The sequence below is a fragment of the Eumetopias jubatus genome, unplaced genomic scaffold, assembly GCF_037043125.1.
Source record: "Eumetopias jubatus isolate StellerSeaLion01/CBP00866 unplaced genomic scaffold, mEumJub1_p1.0 scaffold_12, whole genome shotgun sequence".
Taxonomy (NCBI): Eukaryota; Metazoa; Chordata; class Mammalia; order Carnivora; family Otariidae; genus Eumetopias; species Eumetopias jubatus.
Genome location: NW_028274818.1, coordinates 71,878,218 through 71,902,143, shown reverse-complemented (window position 1 = coordinate 71,902,143; position 23,926 = coordinate 71,878,218). Strand labels below are relative to the sequence as shown.

Below are 23,926 nucleotides of genomic sequence, written 5' to 3'. Positions count from 1 at the left end.
CTCTGCAACTCTTCTCCCAACTCCAGCGGCTCCGTGCCTTGCTCCTCCAGGTACGGCCTATCTGTCCGCTGCAGGGGAGAAAGAGGCCATGCCATGCTGTTTCTGTTCACTCCTGGGCCAAGTGTCTCAGACAGTTAAACCTGTGATCTCAGAAAGCTCAATCTGAAGGATCCTTTGGGGGGAAATTAATTGTCTAAGCATGTTGTCTTCTCGTCTGCTCTCCAACCCATTGTTCCTTCTCCAACCTCACTGTGACCAACCTGTATGCTCTGTAGATCTTATCATCCTCCAGAAATCTCTGCTTACAGTTTCTATTTGCAAGAATCAGTCAGTATCAGTAGGTCCAGAATCTTCCTTTGGAAGCATTTCTAGCCTCAGTGACTGAGAAAGAATTTTGTTAGAGTCAACACAGAGCAAAACCACTTTCTGGTCATAGGATTAATGTATTGGAGGCACAATTTAGAGCCCTTTGCCCCCTCCCTCCTTCCTTCCTCCTTCTCTTTCTTTTCTTTCCTCCTCCCTCCCTTCCTCTCTCTCTCTCTCTCTTTTTTGAGTCTCTTTCTGATGAAGGGATTCCTGCCCAGCTAGAGGTAATCCTAGCTTCAAAGTCGTGAGAGCCTTTTGCTGTGACAGTAAGTCCTGCAGGCATGACCAGTAACCATCATTCCCTTCATTAGAGACTGGATACTAGTGAGCCAGGGTTCCTAACTGCCCAGTCAGGCATTCTGGATTCCTGCGAGAAAAGCCTCTTGCTGAAGTTGGGAGAAAAAGCTAATCTTGCTTATCTATACTCTTCTGGTACATCCTAATATGGCCCTGCCAATTTCTCACTGGTATTCACATCTCACGAAGGATACAAAAGCTGTAAGAACCAGAAACATACTTATTTTTAAGTAACGGACCCTGAAAAACAGAACTGTCTGGGAATGTTTAAAATGCCAAACTTAGAGAGCAATTTGTTCTGGAAATTATGTTTAAAATTACCAGGGAAAATATCTATACTTAAAAGGGAACATTGGTAATCTCTGAATGATAAGAATGTAGTGCTTTTATTTTCTATTTTTTTCTTATCTGTATTTTCTAACTTTCTAAAACGCATATATACTGCTTTTCTAATAATAAAAAGTTATTTTTTTTAAAGATTTTTTTTTTATTTATTCATGAGAGACAGAGGGGGAGAGAGAGAGAGAGAGAGAGAGAGAGAGAGAGAGAGAGAGAGAAAGCAGAGGGAGAAGCAGGCTCCCAAGGAGCAGGGAGCCCGATGTGGGCCTCGATCCCAGGACCCCGGGACCATAACCTGAGCCGAAGGCAGACGCTTAACCATCTGAGCCACCCAGGCGCCCAAAAGTTATTTTTTTTAAAGATTTCATTTATTTATTTGAGACTGAGAGATAGCAAGAGAGCATGAGGGGGGCGATGGGCAGAGAGATACGGAGAAGTAGACCTCCTGCCAAGCAGGGAGCCCCAACTTGGGGCTTGATCCCAGGACCCTGGGATCATGACCTGAGCTGAATGCTTAATTGACTGAGCCACCCAGACGCTCCTATAAAAAGTTATTTTTAATTTTTAAAAAGATAATGTGATCTTCAGAGAAACCGCAGATCTTTGGCTACAGAAAGAATTTTAATACATACAGATTATTATTGATATGTTAAAGGCTGAAATGAAGACACTGTCAGAAGGTTGTGGCAAAAGGATTTTTGAGTTTTGTGTTTTTTTTAGAGAGTATGTGAGCGAGAGGAGGGGCAGGGAGGAGAGGGGCAGAGGGAGAGAATCTTAACCAGTCTCTGTGCACCCCAGGATTTGTGAGTTTTGAATATTAAAATCTGTTATTTGAGGGGCACCTGGGTGGCTTAGTTGGTTAAGTGTCGGACTCTTGGTTTTGGAGACTGAGCCCCGCATCTGGCTCTGCACTCAGTGTGGAATCTGCTTGTCCCTCTCCCTCAGCTCCTCTCCCCCACTCTCTTTCTCTCTCTCTCATAAATAAAATCTTAAAAAAAAAAAACCTGTTACTTGAACATATAATGGATATATAGTCAAGCATCTCTGATTTTTAAAAAACAAAGTTAGGCATATATTTCAGTCTTATTCTTTCAATCTTGGTCTTAGACTTTGTACCTCATCTCTTTAAGCAAGATCAATCTTTCAAGCTCCCTTCTTGATCTACTCTGCTCAGTTTTGGTAGAGGGTCTTGGGAAGATTTAGTTTCTTCTCCCATTTCAAAGATAACTCTTTCTCTCTGGTTATCCATTGAGTTAATACCACAAGCTTCACTTCTGATCATTGGAAACTGTGTTTATTTCTTTGTTATGAGACCAAAGTTCAAAGGAAAAGGCCACAAGAGCCTCTTGTTCTTGGTGAAGGGGCCAAAAATCAGAATCAGGAGAATCTGAGCCGTAAACGAGATATCCTTGACAGAAGAATGGCATTAAATATAAGCACAAAGGAAGGGGGGGAGGAATATGACTACTTGAGCACTATCATGATTCGATAATAAACGTGCTTTCAGTTTAGACCTCCGTGTACCAGGCTGTTAGCTCTTCTTCAACATTTATGCTTTGGATTGGTCTAGCCTGTGGGGAAATTTTTCCTTATCATTCTTCCACTTGTCCTTTCACCACCCTTCTCCTCTCCCTAGCGCACTTCTTTTGTGACCCATTGTCAGAAGGCCTAGCTCTGGGGCGCCTGGGTGGCTCAGTCATTGAATGTCTGCCTTCGGCTTGGGTCATGATCCCAGGGTCCTGGGATCGAGCCCCACATCGGGCTCCCTGCTCAGCGGGAAGCCTGCTTCTCTCACTCCCCCTGCTTGTGTTCCCTCTCTCGCTGTCTCACTCTCTCTGTCAAATAAATAAATAAAATCTTAAAAAAAAAAAAGAGGGCTTTGTTGAAGAAGCCAAAGAAGATCTTTGTTGTCAACAGATGTCACTTGTGGCAGATGCTCTTAGTTACCTATTTGATATGTTCTACTTCCTTCTTTTTCTTTTCTAACAGAGCCCTGATTTTGTGCAGGTAGTTGGCCAGGGGAGGCTGGGTCCTTCCCCCAGTGCTAGGGGGTGAACCATGGCTGGTCAAAACCAATTATGGTAGGTATAGTCTTTTTACCCTTGATAATGATTGGTTTAGGATGGGTATCTGGCACAATGCACGTCTGCATGTATTATGTAGATTCCACTGTCACTTTCACCAACATGCTAAGGATGGCAGAGGAGAAAAATAGAAGCATTAAGACCTTGATGGTGTCACTGAGCCACTGAATTAACCAATCTGTATCTGCCCTACTTTTGAACATAGTTTTGTTGGGTTTTCTGTTACTCGCAACTGAAACTGTCCTGTCTGATATTCCACCGGTTCCCACTACTTATTTTGTCAGTTCTGATGATATTGTTTCAATAACCATACAACAATTTCTTGAGTAACCTTTTAGATACAGGCACATGTCTGGTACTAGAATAAGAAAATATATTGAGACTTACCCAGTATTTTCTATTAAGGTACCTATCATCCTTGCTTTTTCACCTTTGTAAATTGACACCTTTATAAACTGACAACTTATTTGAAACTACCCTCTGAGGAGAAGCATTCGGAACTCTTTGCAGCTGAGGAAAGCAAAGTTGTATATTGGCCAAGATAACCCCAGCAATCAGTGGCAAAGCTTGAGAACGAGCTCAATTTTAAATTCCAAATCCCTACACCACCGAATCCAGTGTCAGCGAAGTGTACAATATGTGGCAATGGGACAAGTCGAATGTGAGGTATTAGGAGGCATACGGCGTTTCGCAAAGCAAGCCAATGGCTTTACTCCCGCTTGAGATTCCGCTGTCTCTGAGCCTCATTTTGGCTCAGCTCCGCTGCAGTCGCGGGGCACAACGCCCCTAGAATGCACTGGGTCATGGACTAGCAACCTGGTCGAAGCCAATCTGAATTCTGTCCACGCAGAAGGCACCCCTTTTCACTCCACGGCCCCACAGTCCACCCAAAACACAGCAGACTTGACTGCTCAGGCCAAGACTAGGACTTGCACTCCTGGCCACTCACCTCATCCTGGCCGGACCCACGTTTTGGGGCCACGGGGCACTGCCGCCCAAACCCACATTTCGGTGCCAATAGTCCTTCGGGTTCGAAATCTCCCTTTCTTACTTTCCTTCTTCCCTGAAACATTACGTCGCTCCGGGGTCACCGTACCTCTTCACACCCTACCTATTCACTCACCTGCCTGCATGTAAGCGGACAGGAGCTCACCCGGGAGACCCAGGCAGCGGAACCGGAAATACTTACTTCGAGAGACAGAAGGAAAACTACATCTCCCAGCCTGCCCAGCGAGTTTTCTGTCCTCTGTTAACGGACTCGATTGGTCAACACACGAGAAGGACTGCCCCCTTCGGAGTACCGCTGGCCAATCACAGGGCACAGTTTCATGAGAGCATGGGGGCGGGCCGTTTCCGGGGGCTTTCCCGGCAGCTCCTGCGTAGAGGAGTGCGGGAGCATCGCAGTGGCTGTGGCTCTCGGTCTAGAGTGCCCCTCGGGCGTCGCCCTCTGCTCCTTCTGTCCTGGTAGCGGGAGACTTTCTAACATCACTAATCTCAGAGCGGTAGGTGGGACCTGGCCGGCCGAAGAGTCGGCCCCTCCGAGGCTGGGCTGCGGAGAGGAGCCTTCGGGTCAGGTTTTTGTTTGTTTGTTTATTTATTTATTTATAATTTTATTTATTTATTTGACAGAGAGAGAGAGATAGTGAGAGAGGGAACATAAACAGGGGGAGTGGGAGAGGGAGAAGCAGGCTTCCCCCTGAGCAGGGAGCCTGATGTGGGGTTCGATCCCAGGACTCTGGGATCATGACCTGAGCCGAAGGCAGACGCTTAGCGACTGAGCCACCCAGGCGCCCCCTCTCAGGTTCTAAAGGGGTTGGGAAAGCGAGGAAGCCTTGGGAGTCTGTGGAGGGGCTTTGCAGCCAAATTGGCCCCTCTTGAGGATTATTCTCTCCCCTCCTAGATCTGTCTTGAAGTCAGTGTGGCCACTTGAGGAAGGCACTCCCACCCCCTGAGATGACGTCCACGCTTCCAACAACCGGGGCCCAGGTAAGATCAGGTTCCTTCTCGGGGTCCCAGTACCTGTCGCTACTTTCTGGCCTCTGCCTGTCTTCCTTTGGAAGAGGGTTAGGAATGCCCATGTCGGTGGGAGGGCTCCCGATCCCCAAATAGCCCTTTGATCAAGCTGTCTTCCTTGGACCAGGCACTTCGGAGAAATGGCTATCACATTCTTCCTTTCAGAAACACCAGCTGGGAGCAGGGCCCATTGGAAAAGGCTATCAGAGTACCTCAAAGTGGTTTTCTGGAATGCTGCTCAAACTTGCAGATATCTAGGCACATCCCACATATTTTGAATAAACACAGAAACAAAAACCCCAGGTGATTTTTAATCACGTCGAGGTTCTGTTGGTTTATAAGCCTGGTAAACTAAAGGAAGGAGGACTAGGCCTGGATATGATTCTAAAGAGAGCTTAGCAGTTGAGTGTCATGTGCAAGGAGGAGAGAGACTAGCAAGCAGAAGGATGTTGGGAGAACACTGGAACCACTGTCCCTTTTCATGATTCTTCCTGGGCTGCTCAGTTTTCTTTCTCTTAGAGCATCTGTATGTAATGGTTTCCCTCCCTGAGAGTTCCCTTATCTTTCCTGTAAGTCTCTTCTAGAACTTCTTATAGTTTACTGTCTTGGCCTTTATACCACTGTCTCAGAAATTATGTCCTTCCCAGTTTCCACCACCATCCTTAGAACCCATTTATACACCATCCCCAGCATTCAGGAACCTTTTACACCAAGCCCCTTCCTCCCTTGGTTCTGATGTTTCTAGCTCTTCTCAGTCTTCCTAAACCGAGTGAGGGGGTGGCCTTGGGGCCTCTTGTCCTGAGATGGGCTCTCATGTTGTTTCAGGGGCCAATGCTGTTTGAGGATCTGGCTGTGTATTTTTCTCAAGAGGAGTATGTGAGTCTGCACCCTGTCCAGAGGTCCCTCAGCAGAGATACTACACAGGAGTGTTTCGAGGATATGGCCTTGATGGGTAAGGCAGTTGTTTTTCCTGCATTTTGGAACTTCAGTCAGTTTGAGGAACAGGATTTCATGTCTCATTCACATGTTGATATGGGGCGTGGGACCTTTTTCTGGGTGACTATGTGGATATGACAAGAACTTGCATGACAGTGCAGTATTCGAAGGATGAGATGATTTCTTAAAGACCAAAAAAAAAAAAAAGCCTATCTAGTACAGTGACTGTGGTTTTGCATGAGACATGGCAGTATCCGGTAATCTTCCCAAATATTTGTTAAAGTCAGTTCACAGTTTTACTTGCAAAACCTCATGAGTATAGGTTACTGTCATCTACTAAAGATTCAAAATTGATTTACCCTTAAGGGGGGTGCTACGCCATTTTCACATAAGGGGAACTATATGCAGAAATGTTCCCATGCCTGAGTAGAGTTTGTCTCTGACTAGGGTTGACTCTTGGAACTATATCGTAACTCATGTTTCATATTTTCCACCTCTCTCTTCATCATGTTCATGTTTCCCTCTACCTTGTTGAACATGAGAAGTATAGTTTTAGCTCTTCTAACATTGTTGCTACTAGTTTCATCATCTGTGTCATTTCTGGGTCCGCTTCTCTTCGTTGATTTTGCTCCTAGTTATGGGTCATGTTTTTCTGCTTCTTTACATGTCTGATAATTTTTGATTGGATGCTGGACATTGTGAGTTTTATGTTGTTGGATGTTCATTTTGTTGTATTTTTTAAAATATTTTTGGACTTTGCATTTAAGTTACTTGGGATCAATATGATCCTTTCAGGGCTTGCTTTTTGTTTTGTTAGGGTGTATTCAGAGCAGCCTTTAGTCTAGGGCCCTTCTGACCTGCTGCTAAAGCAATGTCTTTTTGAGGATACTGCCTGATACCTTGTGTGTTCCAACTTGGCCGTCAGGAACATGAACTATTGAACTATGTATGATGTGAACCCTGAAGATTTTTCTCTGTGTTCCTTTTTGATGATTCTTTTCCCAGTCTGGGGTAGTTTCTTCATGTGCACTTACAGATTAATGTTCAGCCCAAGTCTTAACGGGGCCCTACCTAGATGTCCAGAGCTCTGCCTGGGCACCTGCCTTGTCCCCAGTATTTTGTTGTCAAATTCTAGCCATCTTGGCATCCCTGAATTTGGTCTCTTCAAAACAGCAAAATCACTGGGTATCATTTGGATTCCCACACTGCACTGCAGCCCAGAAATCCTTTCTAGGCAGTGTGCTAGGGCAGTCATAGGGCTGTTTCTCTGGAAGGAAAGACCCCTTTTATATTGATATGTTGGCTTTACAAATTAAGAATATTTGGACAAATATTAAGAATGTTTTTTGGCAGCCCAAGTTTTATCAGCCATCCCAGCAGTGAGACCAGTTATCATTTGGCTGCTGTATGCATGGCAGCTCTACCTTGATCTTTCCTCCAGGAGAGGTAAAGAAATTTTGAAGAACTCTCCTGGTGACAATAAAACTATTTCTAATAACCAGATTGTTTCTCTGCTAGGTAGAAAAATACTCACTTGCTCTCTTTCTCTCTTAAATATGAATCCCAGTCTCTATTCCAGTTGTGGTTGTTCAGTGGTCACCTGAGATTCCTTAAATGATGAAAAGTTCTTGAGACTCAGGAGACTAACTGGAAACCTTCTGTAGACAGCATCTACCAAGATTGCCCTTAGTTCCTATCCTACTGGACCCTAATGTAGTTACACGTCTTTTCCGCTTCCTCCTCTCACAGGACCACTAACAACTAGATCCTCTGGGAAGTCACTAGAGCCTGCTGGCCTGATTTTGTATAGTATGAGTGTCTGGGTTTTAGGATAAGCCCTCTACAGATTCTTGGTCCCTGTGTAACTAGCTTGTTCTTTCCCCAGTACCACTTGAGGGTGTTATCTAGCGTGCTTTCCTTTGTTTTGTTTTTATCAACAGGAGGGGAAGGCAAGACTGAAATTTCTCAACAGTTAAATCTAGAGTCTACGGGATTTGAAGAACTTGCCCCAGAAAACTCCTCCATCACTGTGCCCCTTATCTATTACCCAGAAAAATCTGAGACCGGAGTTGGAGACCCAGAAAGGAAAGTATCAGGTGGAACTCCGGCTTGCAAGAAAAGGTTCATAAGCCTATTAATTACCATTGAAAACCAAACTCCATTACTAGAACTGTCTCAGTGTTTAGGAACCAGAGCACTTTCTGAAATTCTTGAATTTCCTGGGGAAGAAGCCAAAAATTTGTACAAGTGTCCTGAATGTGACGAAAGCTTCAGTGATAACTCATACCTTGTTTTGCATCAGAAAACTCATTCTGGAGAGAAAAAGTATAAATGTGGTGACTGTGGGAAGATTTTCAATCATAGAGCCAACCTGAGGACACACAGGAGAATCCATACTGGCGAGAAGCCTTATAAGTGTGCTGAGTGCGGCAGTAGCTTCCGCCAGCACTCACATCTGTCTCGGCACATGAATATCCACATAAAGGAGAAACCCCACACATGTGGCATATGTGGGAGAGGTTTTATGTGGCTCCCAGGATTGTCACAGCATCAGAAAACCCACGCTGCCAAAAAAGCCTATGAATGTACTGACTGCGGTAAATATTTTGGTCAGAAAACAAATCTTGCTTTGCATGAAAGAATGCACACGTCAGCCACCCAGTACCAGTGCACTCAGTGTGTGAAGTGCTTCGGGCAGTCCTCACACCTTGTCCTCCCTGATCAGGGCCATGCAGATGACTCTGAACACTGCAGTGACTGTGGGGAAAATATGCTTTTGTTCTCAAAATTTAAACCTTTAAAATGTCCTGAGTGTGCGAAGACCTTCCTTCGTGTCTCTGAGCTTATTTCCCATCAGAGCATTCATAGAGGGGAAAAGCCCCATAAATGCAAAACATGGGCAAAAAGTTTTATTTTGGACTCAGAGCTTGCATGCCACCAGAAGAACCACACAGGAGAGGAACCTTTTAAATGTACCATGTGTGGGGAAAATTTCAGGTTGAATATGCATCTCATCGTTCATCAGCAAACCCATACGAAAACCACCATGTAAATATAGCAAGTTTTCATTAACGACACTGTGCTTCTCAGTATCTATACTGCAAACTGGGAACCAGTTACCCTTTATGTACCAGGCACTTTATATGCATTCCATGTCACGTGTCACTTAGTCTCCATCACAGCCTTGCTTTAGGCACTATGATTTCCATTTTATAACCGAGGAAGGATAATGTCACAGCTAGTGAACGAAGCCAGGATTCTAACTCAGTAACTCAGTCACTGTTCACATTGCATTTGTATGAGCCAGAGAATGATATGGAACTTTTCTTTAAATTCAGTTTTCATTAAAATGAAAGTTTGGCTAGAAGTTCTTTTAATTTTGCTACATGGTTTCTAAGTAAGTTTTAGAAGAAGGAGAATTTCCTTTTTCTTTCTTTTTTTTTTTCTTTCTCTCTCTCTCTCTCTTTCTCTCTTTCTCTCTCTCTCTCTCTCTTTCTTCTTTCTTGCCAGTTCTGCAGATCTAGGATCTAGGAAAATAATCTGTCTCTGTCTTACACTTTTTTGGGTTATAACTAAATGTAACATTTGTAAGAGATGATATTTCACATGTGAATTTCTGATGTGGTTTAGGAGCTTTTATGCCTGGTGTGAAAAGTTCCCAAATAGGTGGACAAGTTGGTGTCATAATGGCTATTAGTATCCTTGGAGTTCCATTCTCATATTTCTGATGCCACTGGCCTTTGTGACTCATTTGCAAGGAATTTTGGCAATCTGACTGTAGCCTTTTCTGGCACCTGGACTTGATCTAGGGAAAGATACTTGCTCCTCTCTGTAAGGAGTTACCTCTAAGTCTCTACCAAAGTACATTACCTGCCTTTCTAGGAATAAAAGTAACTCTTGTTTAGTGAACATGCTAGATGTTTTAGTGGTATTATCTAATTTAATCAGATAAATCTGATAAATCTGACAGAGATTTCTCTGACAGAGAAAGGGCTATCCTTGTTTCATAAACAAGGAAACTGAAGCCCACAGAGGTAAAGTCAGTATCTTGCCTAAGACAAAAATAGCAATGTGCTGAAGCTGGCATTAACCTTGGGTGTCTCTGATGCTAAAGGTTGTGCATTCTCCAACCCTGTTATGTGTTGGCATATGTGTTAGGACTGCAAGCAGCCAGGAAGGCTGAGATGGTTGGGTGAGGAGGATCATCATGGAGGCTACCCTGTGCACACACATCCTAGAACCCTTTCATTGCCTTTATGCTTTATCCCAAGTCTGATTTAATGTGTATGGTAATAAAGCAACAGAAAGATTCCCCAGGATTTCCAGTTCAAACTCCTATCGCTATGATCAGATCAGAGATTGCAAACTCTACAGAGTACAGTCCTTATGGTTTTAGTTGGATTTTGGTTTAAAAAAAAATTTCCTCCTGATCGCCAAAGAAAAATACATACAGAAAACTATTAGAGTTTAACCAAACTACTTGACAATATATAGATCTTTAGAAACTGCTGTTACATGTAAATATGGGAGCAAAATGTTGAATGGAATGGTTACTAATGTTTAACCAGGGAAACTGGTAAATTACACAGTTTCTCTTTAAAGCAAAATTGATTGTGTACTTATCAGCAAGACCAGTTTTTAATGGACTTTTGATCAGGATGTGAGGATGGTCTTAATTTTACTGAAATAGTACAGAAGTACAGCATTGATTAAAGTGGGGTTGTCACTGGGAAACCTCGTGAGCAATGATAAGCCTCTTTAGGAGAGTAGTACCTGGAAGATGTGGTCTTTCTACAGAACAGCCAATTGAGAACTGAGTATACAAAAAGATGCTGGCTACTGCTGTAAGCTTTTAACACTGTTTAGAGGCAAGAAAATACTCCTGGTAAGGGAAATGGAGACTCCATCCCAGCTCCCACTCCTATCCCCCTTTTTGTTGTTTCTTGTTTGCAGATCCACAGTTGAGACCCTGTGCTCTGAAAGGTCATACTAGACTCTCTGTTTCTGATGTCTCCACTCAATATGAGACACCAGTCTGCTAGGGCTTTAGGGTCTTAAAAAGTGAGGTCATCTGTAGGTGGTTCTTCAGCAAATCTCTGGGGAGCTTAGACTTGTGTAGAAAAATGGTCTCTAGTTAGATTTCTTATCAGCCAATTTTGGGATATAATAATCTTGCTAAATACCAGAAAGCACTATCCAACAGCTCTCCTGCTTCTGCCTTTGGTGGCTGAACAGAGTTATAGGGCAGGGAATGAAATTGGGAAAGAGGCCCCTACTTGCACACTTGCTGCAGAAAATAGGAAAGGCTATCTTAGAAGGTATGCGGACAAAATGGGGCTGACCTAAAAGTTGGAAGCTGCCATGCTTTCCTTTGCTCCTACGACAGTATAGGGGAAGGTGAGAATTTATGCCATATATGCTGTTCTGCACCTCAGTATGGGAAGTCACCTTCCCAGATGAGGCTTCCTTCACAATTAAATTCAGGTTTTACATTTTTATTTCCCAGATTTTGTAAGATTATGCCAAACCTCCATAAGAGATTAGAAAAATAGCACTTTTATAAAAACATTAACATACACATGAGTGTAAGATGCCTTTTTGGTGTAATAATCATTGGGGTTAATGACTGGTATGCAGAAAAAAACTGAAACAACTTCGAGTGTCAGTTACTGTGAAAGAGGCATAATTTTAGTTGTTGCCTTATTGCGCGCTTGCACATAAGTACATTTACTGGATGTAATTCAAGCTGCTCTGAGCCCAAAAAGTCGGAGGAAGGAGTCAGTCCACCAATGAGATCCATGCTGTTTTTATGATGATGGCTTTTTCACCTATTTACAGCGTCGACTGATGGAGCTAGATTTCACAGTTTGTCATTAACTGAGAGAGATTAGCCTGCTATGTTAGTATTAACAAATACTGGATAAAAGTTAATGCAGGGATGAGAAACGCAGGAGTTTATCATTAGGAACGGTTGATTCACTACCTTTTGCAGCATGGATGTTGACATACTATGCGGGGTGAGAGCTTTGTACTAAAGAAATTGACTTTTGAACAAATGTGGTTTCTCTTGAGGCACAGATGAAAATGTGTATCAAACAAGTCCTTAATGTGACTGCCCGAATATCAGGGTGTATTAACAGCCATCATTGATACAAACAGCATTATTTCAGTAGATTTCAGGTGTCAACAGTTTATATTTTATAACTAAAGAAAGGGTGGGATTTAGTTGTTATACTGGAACGAGTTGTACTGTTTTGTTTAGAGCCTTGTTGCAGTAGTTAATAGGCTATTCACATCTCCCCATTTAACACAGAAAATGACGAACCCAGTATACAGGGAGTGAAAACAAGTGACATTTCACAGTAAATGGTGTTTTGAGTCTTTGACTTCTGAGATTCCATATAATTAAGTGGCATTGTTCTGATGACTGCAGCGTCTTACACAGTCTGATACCGCAGAGTTTGCTCAAAGTAATCTGCCAATTTACTGAGTATGTGTACAAGGCAGATTATAGTTTATCGAATTAGTTTATTTTGAATAGTTCATTGAACTCATTATCTTTATAGGATTTCAGTAGTAAAGTGTTTTTGCTTTGACCATCTGTTAAAAAAATAACTGATCTTCATTTGAAGTATGTATATTCATCTGGTTTAGTTGTAGATTTAGAGAGCTATTGATTCAATGTCAGGATGATCATTACCCATCTTTTCATGCCCATCTGGCTACAGGTTTTTTGTCTTTTACTTTTAGACATCCCTCCTTACATTAACACCCTGGGGAGGCTGGGGATATAACATAAATGTATATATAACCCCGAGAATATGCTGCAATCTCCAGTTCGTTTGGATACCTCAGAAGTAGGTCTGTTATGTGCACTTGTACTAATGTTTTGATTTTACCGATTTCGGTGTGTTCTCATCATTCTTCTAGAATACACGCTCTTACTAGGCTGTGATTAAGTCTATCCCATGTGCGGTATGGCATCTAATAAATGCTGTTCTCTGGGGATGGCAATGAAGTGAACTTGTTCTACACGCCAGTGGTTTTGGATGGCAACCAGTTTTGAAGAATTTTGAAGACGGGCGGGATTGTGGGTTTGGAGTGTGAATGCGTGACCTCGAGCCATTTCCTAATGCAGGTACAAGTCGTTAGCTCCCCAGAACGCAGAAGAAAAGTTCCAGCGTAACCCCGTGAGGCTGCCCTAGACTTCGAAGTCCCCTCCAGCCCCGGCTCCGCCGCCGCGGTATGGGGGGGATCGGTGCCTGAGGCCACGGAGGGCGGCAAAGGCCCGCGTGTTACTCGCCCAGAACCGGGAGTGAAAGCCGGCCGTGCGCCGTACGACTCCCAAGAGGCTCTGCGCGGCCACGGAGCGCCTAGGCGGCTCTGGCTCCGCAGCCAGCTACGCAGGCCTGCGGGAATGCCAGCGAGGTGGGGCGCGCTAGAGCGGCCCACAGGGCTGGGAACCGGAAGTAGTGCGTTCACTTCCGGCGACCTTCTTGGGCTGCGCGGCTGCGCGCTCCCGGGGCGCCTGGGACGGCTAGGACGCGATGGGTCGCGGGCTCCCGGCGGCGGCCTTGAACTGGTTCCCAGCCCATCCCCGGCACGACCGCGGGGCGGTCTCCGCAAAAACTGGGCGGCGTGGCCGAGAGCGTTGGACGATGGGTCCTTCCGGTCTCGCCCTCTGCACCACCGCTATGACTGTCCGGGGCCAGAGGAATCTCCGTCCCTCGACTCTAGGCACAGACCGCGCGCCAAGGGCGGGAGGAGCCCGTGCTACCTCCCGGTCCCGAAGCCTGCTTTGGCAATGCGAAGCTGCCGGCTCGCCCAATTTGTGTACCTTTGTCTTGTTGAAAGGACACTTTGTGGTTCCGACTTGCCCTAGGTAGAGTGTCTCCTCTCTAGAACTAGCGCCAGTCTCCTCGTCGGCTTTCTGTGTGCCTTGCAGCCGAATTCTAACATGCTTCTGTTGCTTACTGTATCCTGGGTTCACCTGAGTACAGGGTTCCCACCCAAGCGAGCTTCGCCACTTCCATGACTACAAAGACCTCACTTTACGTCTCGCCCGGATTTCTTCTCTCCCTGCATTCCAGATTCCTATATTCAGGTTTCTGTGAGACATCTTCCTTTGGATGTCTGAGGCATCAAAACACATGCCCTAGACTTAACTTAAGCTTTTAGCCCTTGATCTGTTTGCCTCCAGTGTGTGGTGCCCCATACAATTGCTCATGCTACCAACACATTCCCTCTTCCTCTGCTCATCCATTCCATCATCAAGTCCTGTGGATTCTGCCTCAGATACATCTCTCAGACCTGACTGGTTCTCTGTGTCTCCACTGTCACCACCCTTCACAGTACTCATTGGGGTCGACTGAAATAGCGCTCTAACCTCGCACATCACTCTTGGTCTCTGCCAGCACAGCCAACACGTCTGATCATGTCACCGTCCAACTTGACATCTTCCACTGGCTTCCGGTTGTCCTTAGACTAACATCCAAAAAATTCAACATAACCTTCCTAACTGTTACTTCCCTGTCAACCCCAGCTACTTTCTTTATTCTCTCTCTTCAGCTGCACTGCTTTCAGTTCATCAAATGTACCAAGCTCTTTACTTCCTCAGGAACTATGAACATGCTTTCCCTTTACCTGGAACACTCTCCTGCCCCATTCCCACCTACCATTACAAAACTGAATAGTAATTATACAACTAGTGGTTTAATGTCTCTGTGGGGGCAGGGACAGACACATGGCAAGTGCTTAAAATTGTGCATTTAAAGAATGACATTTCTATGGCTCTGGCACTTTTATACTGCTGGATACAGCTACAAGACTGACAGGAGGAAAGGGAATAGGCATTGGTGCTGTCATTTACAAGTAGGCAGGAGATTTAACAGTGGCCCAGAAAAGCTGTAAGGAATTTAGCAAAAAGCTTGACTAAGATAGTTCTCAGGATAAAAATGTTATGATGGTCTATTGCTTGGAAGGAATAATTTAGCAAAGAGGCACAACTGCTACAAGCCACATTTGAAGGAAGTGAGGTAAATGTGGTTTGTATTTCATTTTTTTTTAAAGATTTTACTTGTTCATTTGACACAGAGAACAGAAGCAGGTGGAGTGGCAGGCAGAGGGAGAGGGAAAAGCAGGTCCCCGCTGAGCTAAGAGCCTGATGTGGGGCTCAATCCCAGGACCCTGGGATCAAGACCCAAGCGGAAGGCAGACGCCAAACCAACTGAGCCACCCAGGCACCCCATGCATTTCAAATAGAATTGTTTTGAGCTAATACAACAGATAAGGAGACCTTAAAGAGTTGGGTCTACACAACCTACTGCCTTGAACCTTCTGTGAGTAAAGCGTTGTGGTTAAAATAGCTCGGATCACTGGCATGGAGGGTAGCTGGCCTGACAACATTATTGCCTGTTGTTCCCATTCTAGAAGATCCCCTCAGTGAGGGAGGGGAAAGCACCCAAAGTGGGCAGAATGGTCCTACACTTGCAGGCTAGGCTGCCCAAGAAATTACAAGAAGGGGAACTACTGTCACCCTGACACTCTGGAACAAAAGAGAACTTGGCTAATAGTTTCACATTCCTCTTAGAAGTTAAGTTTCATTTGACTGATGTTGCTCATGAGCCCATCTCTGAACCAACCACTGTGGCTGGGGGGATGGAGTAGACTGGCCGGACCTGCTTGTCATGCACTCTCCTGGAGCTGTGATTGGGGTCAGCCCCACCAAAATTATATGTACAAAGTGGGAGAGAAGAGGTAACTCTAAGGGATACTGTGGAAAGAAGAGAGGATGGGCACTGGGGTAACAGGTGAGTCAGAGTAGACAGAGAGGCAATTAGAGTAGTGATGGAAACGTCCAACACTAATCAAGGGCTTGTTCTGTGCCTGGCTCTCCCATGCTGAGCACTTTTCCTGGATTAGTTCACCATTGTTATCATCCACATTTCTCACATGCAGAAAACAGGGCTGGATTGCAGGGTGTGTTATGAAGTAGGAGGAGACAGGGTGGAAGTCGGGTTCATTGTTGAAGGTGTGTGGTTAAAGCCCAGCTACCTGTGATTGTGATAACTCCAGAAAATGATTGAGTCTCGGTCTCCTCGAAGGCCCAGAGAATAATCATGAAGTATACCTTCAAGTGTGTAAGGGTTAAGGGAGATGCTGTGAGATACATCTCTGAGTAATCATTACTGCCATCAAACAGTTGTGCTGGCAGGAGAAACCTGGGAGGCCCTGACTTTCCTCTCTCAAGTAGAGCCTTCCCCAGTCATTTCCCACCACGTGATTCCTGTTTCAGTTTTTTCCTTAACAGTTACTGTTGCAGTTTTACATTTGTTTGTACAATTACCTGATTCATGTCTGTTTCCTCCTCTAACACTGGGCTTTCTAAGCATGCACATGGTCTGGGTTCACCATAGTAACCCCAGCACCTGAAGGTGCCTGGAATGTAGTAGGGATTTAAGAAATAGTTATCACAAGAGTGAACGAACTTAACGAGTGAGCCTCCAGGACAGCCTTTCAGCTTGAGGCTAATGGTACCAAGAGATCACCCGCCCCAAGCCTTCCGATCCGCGTTGGAGGCGGAGCCGGCTGGAACTACATTTCCGAGAGAGCTTCACAGCAGGGGGCCCCCCACTTCATACTGACAGCTGCGACAGGCAATGGGAGGCGAGGCTCCCTTGGGGGTCGAACGGCCCAATCAGAGAGGAAGGGTACTTCCTGTCGAAGTTCTGTCCCTCACCCTCGCCCGCTTTTCCTGTGGTTGCCAGTGCCCAATGGGTCCGCCTGGGAAGGGCGGGCAGGGCCTCGCTCCGCGGGAGGGGCCTGTGCATGCGTCCCTGGGAGAGCCGGGTACTACCCCTTCCACCGAGCAAGTCCCGGGCCCATTAGAGGAGATACTGGCTCCCGACTCCCCGATCCCCGGGCCCCCCGCCTTCTGCGCCCATCCCTAGCCCCCACCCCCTGCGTGCCGCCTTGGGTGAGGGATGCCCCGGTGCGTAGTGGGACGGGAAGGCCGGTCATGCTCTAGCCTCTAGAATGGCCCGCACAATTCCTGTCCTCTTCTAGAACAGTACTTCCTACCCAGGGAAGCATCTGCTTGGTGCCATATATGCCTCAGAAGTGGACATACAGGGGCATGCCCTCCAGAGGTATCTGTGTCCTCAAATGCTTTACTTCACCTTCACCCTGAAAACACCATCCCTGGCGGGCTCCTTCCCTACATTCAGAAGGGTACCCTGCTTTGTGGTGCAGGCTGGGACAGAGGGTTGCAGTGGCGCGAGTGAGAGAGGAGGGCCTGGAGTACGCGGGGGTCCTGGGGATGAGGAAGAGGGGGGTGGCTTCAAGACAGATTCAGGAGGCAAAAGAAACGACTTAGCAGGGGAGAGGGCAGGGAGTCAGAGAGGACTTGGAAGTTTCTGTGTTGAGTGACTTGGCGGCAGCTCTATGGAGAGAGGATGTCCTGCCTCCTCATGAATCTGTGGGTTTTCTAACTTCCTAGAGGGTGACAAAAGGTGGTAACCCTGATGGAGGATTTGCAGAGAGAGTCTAGGAAGCCAGGATGCTGGGTGGGAAGGGCCAGAAAAGACCTAGAATCATGAGTGACACTGCAGCTGTGCTAAGTGCTACAGAGGAGAGGTGTGTTAGGCCAGAAGAGGTATTACACCCGGCCGAGAAGCTCAGGGAGCCCACTTTCTTCTGAGAGCTGAACACTGACTGGGAGTTCATTTTTGGAGACCTCTGGAAAGGACACAGGCCGGGGGCTGCTGTCTTTAACGGAGAATGTGTCAACTGACCCCACCTATATAGCAGGCTTTCCCTGCTCACCTGTACTGTTTCAAGGGAAAAACAGCCAGAAACTGGAGAACCCAGATGCTTGACTACACCCTAGGGAGATACAGGGTGTGACATTCCCAGGTCCAGTCCCAGCTGGTATGAGGCCATTTCCTGAGCCATAAGATGGCTGCAAACTTGGGTGCCCTGGACCTCCCCATCCCCTAGAACTAGAAAACCTTCTGATTAAAGATGCCACGTGGGAGTGGGAATCCTACCCTCAGACCCATGATCTCGGTCCTGAAACACTGTTGTCAGTGCATCAGACCCTCTGTCACGAGGAGGTAGCTGGGCCAGGGAGGCTCTTGGCTACCATTGGGGATTGTGCCATCAGTGGCTAAGGCCAGAGATGTCCCGCAAGGAGCAGATCCTGAAGCTGCTGCAGTGCTTGTAACTATCCTGTCTGAGATAGTTATCCACACTGGGTTCAGCATGAGCACCCAGAGGGCGACAAGAGGTGGTAACCCTGATGGAGGATTTGCAGAGAGAGCCTAGGAAGCCAGGATGCTGGGTGGGAAGGGCCAGAAGAGACCTAGAGAGTAAACACTGGATGGATGAAAAGCTCCCCTCCTTGGGGGGTGGGGTGGGGGTACCCTGAACAGATGCCTTCCTCCCTCCCCCCCCAACCCCCGCCGGGGTCCTGTCTCCAACGCTTCCAACAAGAATCCTCACTATGGAGCTCTGAGGGTCACCTTTACTTTGACAGAACCAGACTTTCCAGGTATAGACTGGGCAGCTGAGTAGGACTGAAAAGAAAACTAGAGAGCATTTTGTCTAAGCCCCTGATTTTACTGAGAACTCATTAACTGGCTAGCTGCACACCAGAAATGGAAGCGGGGTCTTCAGGCTCCTGGCTCATTGCCTTTTCCAGGGTCCCAGGCTGTCTCATGGTGAAGTCTACTGCAGCAGTATGCTAGCCATGGATCAGCTAGCTCCTTATGAAGCAGTCACTTGTCTCTCTCCAAAAGACATGTATCTGGTCATAACTTTGTGAATATACTAAAAACCACTGAACTGCATACTTTAAAAGGATGAATTTTAGAGTATCTGAATTTTATCTCAATTTAAAAAATAAACTTTGAAGTAAAAGCAGTTGAAATATGTATTTTACAACTGCAATACATTTAAATGTAATATACAAAATAACATGTCAAAGACATGAAAATAATTTCTGCTGCCAGCTTATTTGTGTGCAGACCTGATAGAGAGTAAAGCTGCTTTTGTCTTTAGAGTAGTCTCTGTAAGATGAGCTGTTAAAACAGCATTTGCAACTAATCTGTGTGTTAGAATTCGCTCAATACTATAAATCAAAATAAAAATCAAATAAGCTGGATATTAATATAAGAATGCAGTTCCCAGCAAGATTATAAATAAACAATAGAAAAGATGGGGTGTCCTGGTTTAGGTAGTTTCCTTCCACAGAACTCACCTGTTGCAAAGGGAAAATAGGTCACATAGTTTCAAAGAACAGGATGGGAGGGTTTTCTCTGGGGTTTGGGGGAAGAGCTTGGCCCTGAGTGGAAGCAGATGCAAGTCGGCCTTGGGAGTGACACTTCCCACTCAGCCTCCACCGCCCCCTGGCCCCCCACCAGGTGTGAGTAGTCCTCTGGGATATAACTAGGCACCTCATCCCCTCCGCCTACCCCAGGAGGTCCCTTACTCTCTAGAGCAAACTTCTCTATCAGAGAGAACTTCCTCCTTAGCTCCGATTTCTTCCTGAGGGCAGGTCTCTGATTCTGGTGTCATCTATGACCTCTGATGCCTCCAAATCCTGGATCAGACAGGACTCTTCCTGTCCTCTTCTAGAACAGTACTTCCTACCCAGGGTGCCATATATGCCTCAGAAGTGGACATACAGGGGCATGCCCTCCAGAGGTATCTGTGTCCTCAAATGCTTTACTTCACCTTCACCCTGAAAACACCATCCCTGGCGGGCTCCTTCCCTACATTCAGAAGAGTTCAGATATTTACAAAGGACAGATATTTACAAAGCCTTTGTGCGGGCCATTCTAGAGGCTAGAGCATGATCCCTCTCATCCCTGGGCCCCTGCACCTGCCTATCCCCTCTCCAGGGAATTCACAGAAGCAACCAAGGCCCCAGGGGTAAAGGCTTGCGCGGCTCAAAGGCCAGCATCTTAGAACGTGAGACGACGAGGACAGCCCTGGAAGCGCACAACTTGGATCCTCTCATTTAAACCTTAAAAAGCTGAAGAAACACATTTGAAAGGGGATCTAGAGTCAGGATTGGAACTAGGGCTGTCCAAAGCCAAAGTTCATGCATACTTGGTGCTATGGTCTGAATAAACATTTGAGGCTTCCCCAGAATTCGTATGTTGAAATCTGGACCCCTCCCCCACAAAGATGATGGTATTAGGAGGCGGGGCCTTTGGGAAGTTCTTAGGTCATGAGGGTGGAGCCTCATGAACAGGATTATTGTTCTTCTAAAAGAGACCCCAGAGAGCGTCCTCACCCGTTCCACCATGTGAGGTCCCACTGACAGGATGGCCTACTCTGAACCAGGAATAGGGCTCTCACCAGAACATGACCTGATGGTGCTGGCACCTTGATCTCGGACTTCCAGCCTCCAGCACCGTGAGAGATAATGTCTGTTGTTTGTAAGCCATGGAGTCTGGTACTTAGTTATAGCAGCCCGAATAAACTAAAACACCTGGCTACCCTGAACTATCTCCCATCACTCCTTTCTTAAAGTTTTCCAAAAAGTAAAGCAAGTGCCTTAAACTCCTCCTCTGGACACGGTCTTTGGCCTGAACCCCCACTTTCCACATGAACCATACTCCTCTGCAGTGTCATTTCCTGGTCTCTGCCACTTCCTGGGACTCTGTCAGTCTCAGAATCCATCAACTCACCCCCCCTCACCCCCAGCTGGAGAAAGCACACGGCTCCTGTCCTCTCCCGACAAAGCTGAGTCCCCAGTGCTGGTGGCTTCCCCCCACCCATTACCCCCAGACATATCCTCACACCTCACAGTGGGACCCAGGCAGCCCCCAATTCTAATCTTCATTCTCGGGTATTCAAAAGGTGCTTAAAGCTGCTCCTGTCAGGGACACCCTCTGCCTTTGCCACCCTGGTCTCTCTCCTTGCCCTTAACCCTCTGCTCCACCTTCTAGAGCAAGGCCCTCCCTAGACCTCGGCCCCATTACTGCTTGCAGCTACTCCAGGAACACAACACAGGGGGCCACTCTCACAAGGCTCTGTGGCCCTGTGGCAAACTTTTCATTAGGGATTTACAAAAAGTAAGGAAGACGTTATTCATAATATCCAAAAGATGGAAACAACTCCAATGTCCACCAATGGAAGAATGGCTACACAAAATGTGGTCTGTCCATACAGTGGAATATTATCCAGCCTTAAAAAAGGAGAGACATTCTGACGCATGCTACAGCATGGACAAACCTGGAGGACATGATGCTGAGTGAAAGAAGCCAGCCACAAAAGGACAACTACTGTGTGACTTCACTTACACTAGATCCCTAGAGTCGACAACCTCACAGAGATGGAAAGTGGAAGGGTGGGTGCCGGGGGAGGGGAATGAGGAGTGTTTAATGGGGACAGAGTGTCAGCTTGGGAAGAAGTAGTTCTGGAGAGGGATGGTGGCAAGGGCTGCACAACAGGGTGAATGTGCTTCCTGCCACCGAACTGAACCATCACGAATGGTTAAAGTGGTAAATTGTATGTATATTTTACTACAGTAAAAAAAGAAAAAGTGAAGAGCAGCACAAAGAGCCATGCTAGAAAGAGGGTGCCTCTGCTTTGGGACCCCTCTCTAGGACACCAATTTTATCCCCAAACAGCCTTTCGGAGAAATTCTCCCTTTCAGGACATTATCTCCTGTGACCGCGGTGTAAAAAAAATGCTAAATCCAGGAAATAGGACCTCTCCTCCCCCGAATTCCTGCAGCCTCTTTGCTCCTTCCAGGATCTGAAGGGCTGAGGGGAGAATTCAAGAAGCTCTGTATTACTTGACGCAGAATTCACCTTCCTTTCATATGATGCTGTCCAGGAGGCAAAATGCTTTCACGTACACACGTTCACTTCACCGATCATGTGAGGGAAGCAGGGCAGGTCTTCCCATTTCCAGGGGAGGAAACAGGCCTGGATGTTTTAAATGATGCATTCAGGTTATCGGGCTGGCAAAGCCCTGCCTCCGGCTTAATGAGCTGCCTCAGATCTGACTACGGCCAAGTCACCCCCAAGACAAGGTAGGTTCTTGGGGTGTGTCTAGCTGGCTCTGCCCTTATCTGGTCCAAGACAAGTTTCTAGAGCCATTCTAGAAAGTGACATTTGGAGAGAGTTGCCTCATACTTCTGTTTCACGGCCAATTCAGGAATTGTGACTGTATGGGTCACTTTTGTATTTTGACAGGTGACAGCTGCTTTAAAAGATGTATTGCAATTGCACAAAAGTATATTACAAAAGAATGGGAGAAAATATTTGCAAGTCCTACATCTAATAAGAACTTGATTCCAGGATCTATAAAAGACTCTTACAACAATGAAAAGACAACCGAATTTTAAAAGAGCAGAGGTTCTGAATAGCCATTTCTCCAAAGAAGATACACAAATGGCCAGCAAACATATGAAAAGATGCCCAACATCAGGGAAACGCCAACCAAAACCACAGTGAAACAGCACTTCATACGGACTAGCGTGGCTATAATAAAATCGACGATAGCAAACACTGACGGCGATGTGGGGAAACTGAGACCCTCACACCTGCAGGTGGGGAACTGGGGTGCAGACCCTGTAGAAAACAGCCTGGCAGCTCCTCAGAAACGGCTAAACATGATGTTACCACATGACCCAGCAATTCCACTCCTAGTATTTACCCAAGAGAAATGAAAATACGTGTTTACAGAACTTTTTTTTTAAGATTTTTAAAAAAAATTTATTTATTTGAGAGAGAAAGAGCAAAAGCAAGGAGGAGAGGCAGAGGGAGAGGGAGAAGCAGACTCCCCACTGAGAAGGGAGCCCGATGTGGGGCTTGATCCCAGGACCCTGAGATCATGACTTGAGCCGAAGGTGGATGCTTAACGACTGAGCCACACAGGCGCCCTGTTCACAGAAAAACTAGTACACACGTTCACAGCAGCACTATTCACAAGAGCCCCGAAATGCAAACAACCAAACGTCCACTGGATGAATGGATAAATGAAAGTGGTCCATCCACGCGGTGGACTATTACTAAGTCACGGAAAGGCCAAAGTACTGACACCTGCTATGACATGATTGAAACTTGAAAACTTTGTGCTGAGTGAAGAGGAGGCTCAAGAGGGCACAGGGATGGGGAGTGACTCCTAGATGTGACGGGGTTTATTTTTAGCTGTTGAAAATGTTCTCAAGTTAGACTGTGATGGTTACACAACTCTGTGGATATAGTGTAATTATTGAACTATATAAACGGATGAACCTTCTATGTGAGATCTCCATAAAGCTGTAAAAACAGCATTTTTCTTTTGGAAACATTGGGGGAAATTTCAATGCTATGTATTGGATGGTATTTGGGAGTCATTAATTCTGTCAGGAGTGGTAATAGTATTATGGGAAGGGTTTTACAAGTCTTTATCTGCTGTAGATGGAAAATGCTTTCCAGGGACATCTGCGAGGTCCAGGTTCCCCACTACGCATGATGTTTCCCTCTCCCCCTGTCTCAATGGGGGTCACCAGAGGACCAAATAACTTGAGTGGGAGTCATCCCCCTCCATGGCTAAATACAGGCCAAACCCAGAAAAGATGGTAAACCTTACAGGTTGCTCATGGGTGAAGAGAAAGGGTATTTCTTATACGGGGTAGCTAAGTGCAAGCCTGCAAGTCAGTGGTCTGTGTGGAGGCCCTGTGGTGGAACCACACGTGGGCAAGGGGGACGGGAAGGATCCTACATCTGAAGAACTGAGTACACCTGCAAATGTGGCTGGGCGCCTTCTGCCAGCCCTGACTCTCCTCATCTGGAGTTGAGCCTCATCTGCCAGAGGGAAACTGGACTGGGAGAGGTGAGGTAGCATCACAGGCTTGAAAACCTTTTGGGAATGAGTAATATTCAGATTGG

The 23,926-nt window shown here is 46.2% G+C and overlaps 1 protein-coding gene across 1 annotated transcript; it reads left to right on the top strand.

The window, feature by feature from the left end:
* The first annotated feature begins 4,458 nt into the window (after positions 1–4,458).
* ZNF597 (zinc finger protein 597) lies at positions 4,459–9,944 on the top strand. Its single transcript, XM_028117577.2, has 4 exons — positions 4,459–4,588; positions 4,987–5,072; positions 5,925–6,051; positions 7,976–9,944. The coding sequence occupies exons 2-4, from the start codon at positions 5,040–5,042 to the stop codon at positions 9,085–9,087; spliced, it is 1,272 nt and encodes a 423-aa protein (XP_027973378.1). The 5' UTR covers positions 4,459–4,588; positions 4,987–5,039; the 3' UTR covers positions 9,088–9,944.
* The last annotated feature ends 13,982 nt before the right edge of the window (positions 9,945–23,926 follow it).

What these genes read in the sequence shown, in the direction of transcription:
- ZNF597 (XM_028117577.2), top strand. Translation starts at nt 5,040, where the DNA reads ATGACGTCCACGCTTCCAACAACCGGGGCCCAG. An exon ending in TTCCAACAACCGGGGCCCAG is followed by an intron (nt 5,073 to 5,924) that starts GTAAGATCAGGT and finishes ATGTTGTTTCAG; the next exon opens with GGGCCAATGCTGTTTGAGGA. An exon ending in CGAGGATATGGCCTTGATGG is followed by an intron (nt 6,052 to 7,975) that starts GTAAGGCAGTTG and finishes TTTTATCAACAG; the next exon opens with GAGGGGAAGGCAAGACTGAA.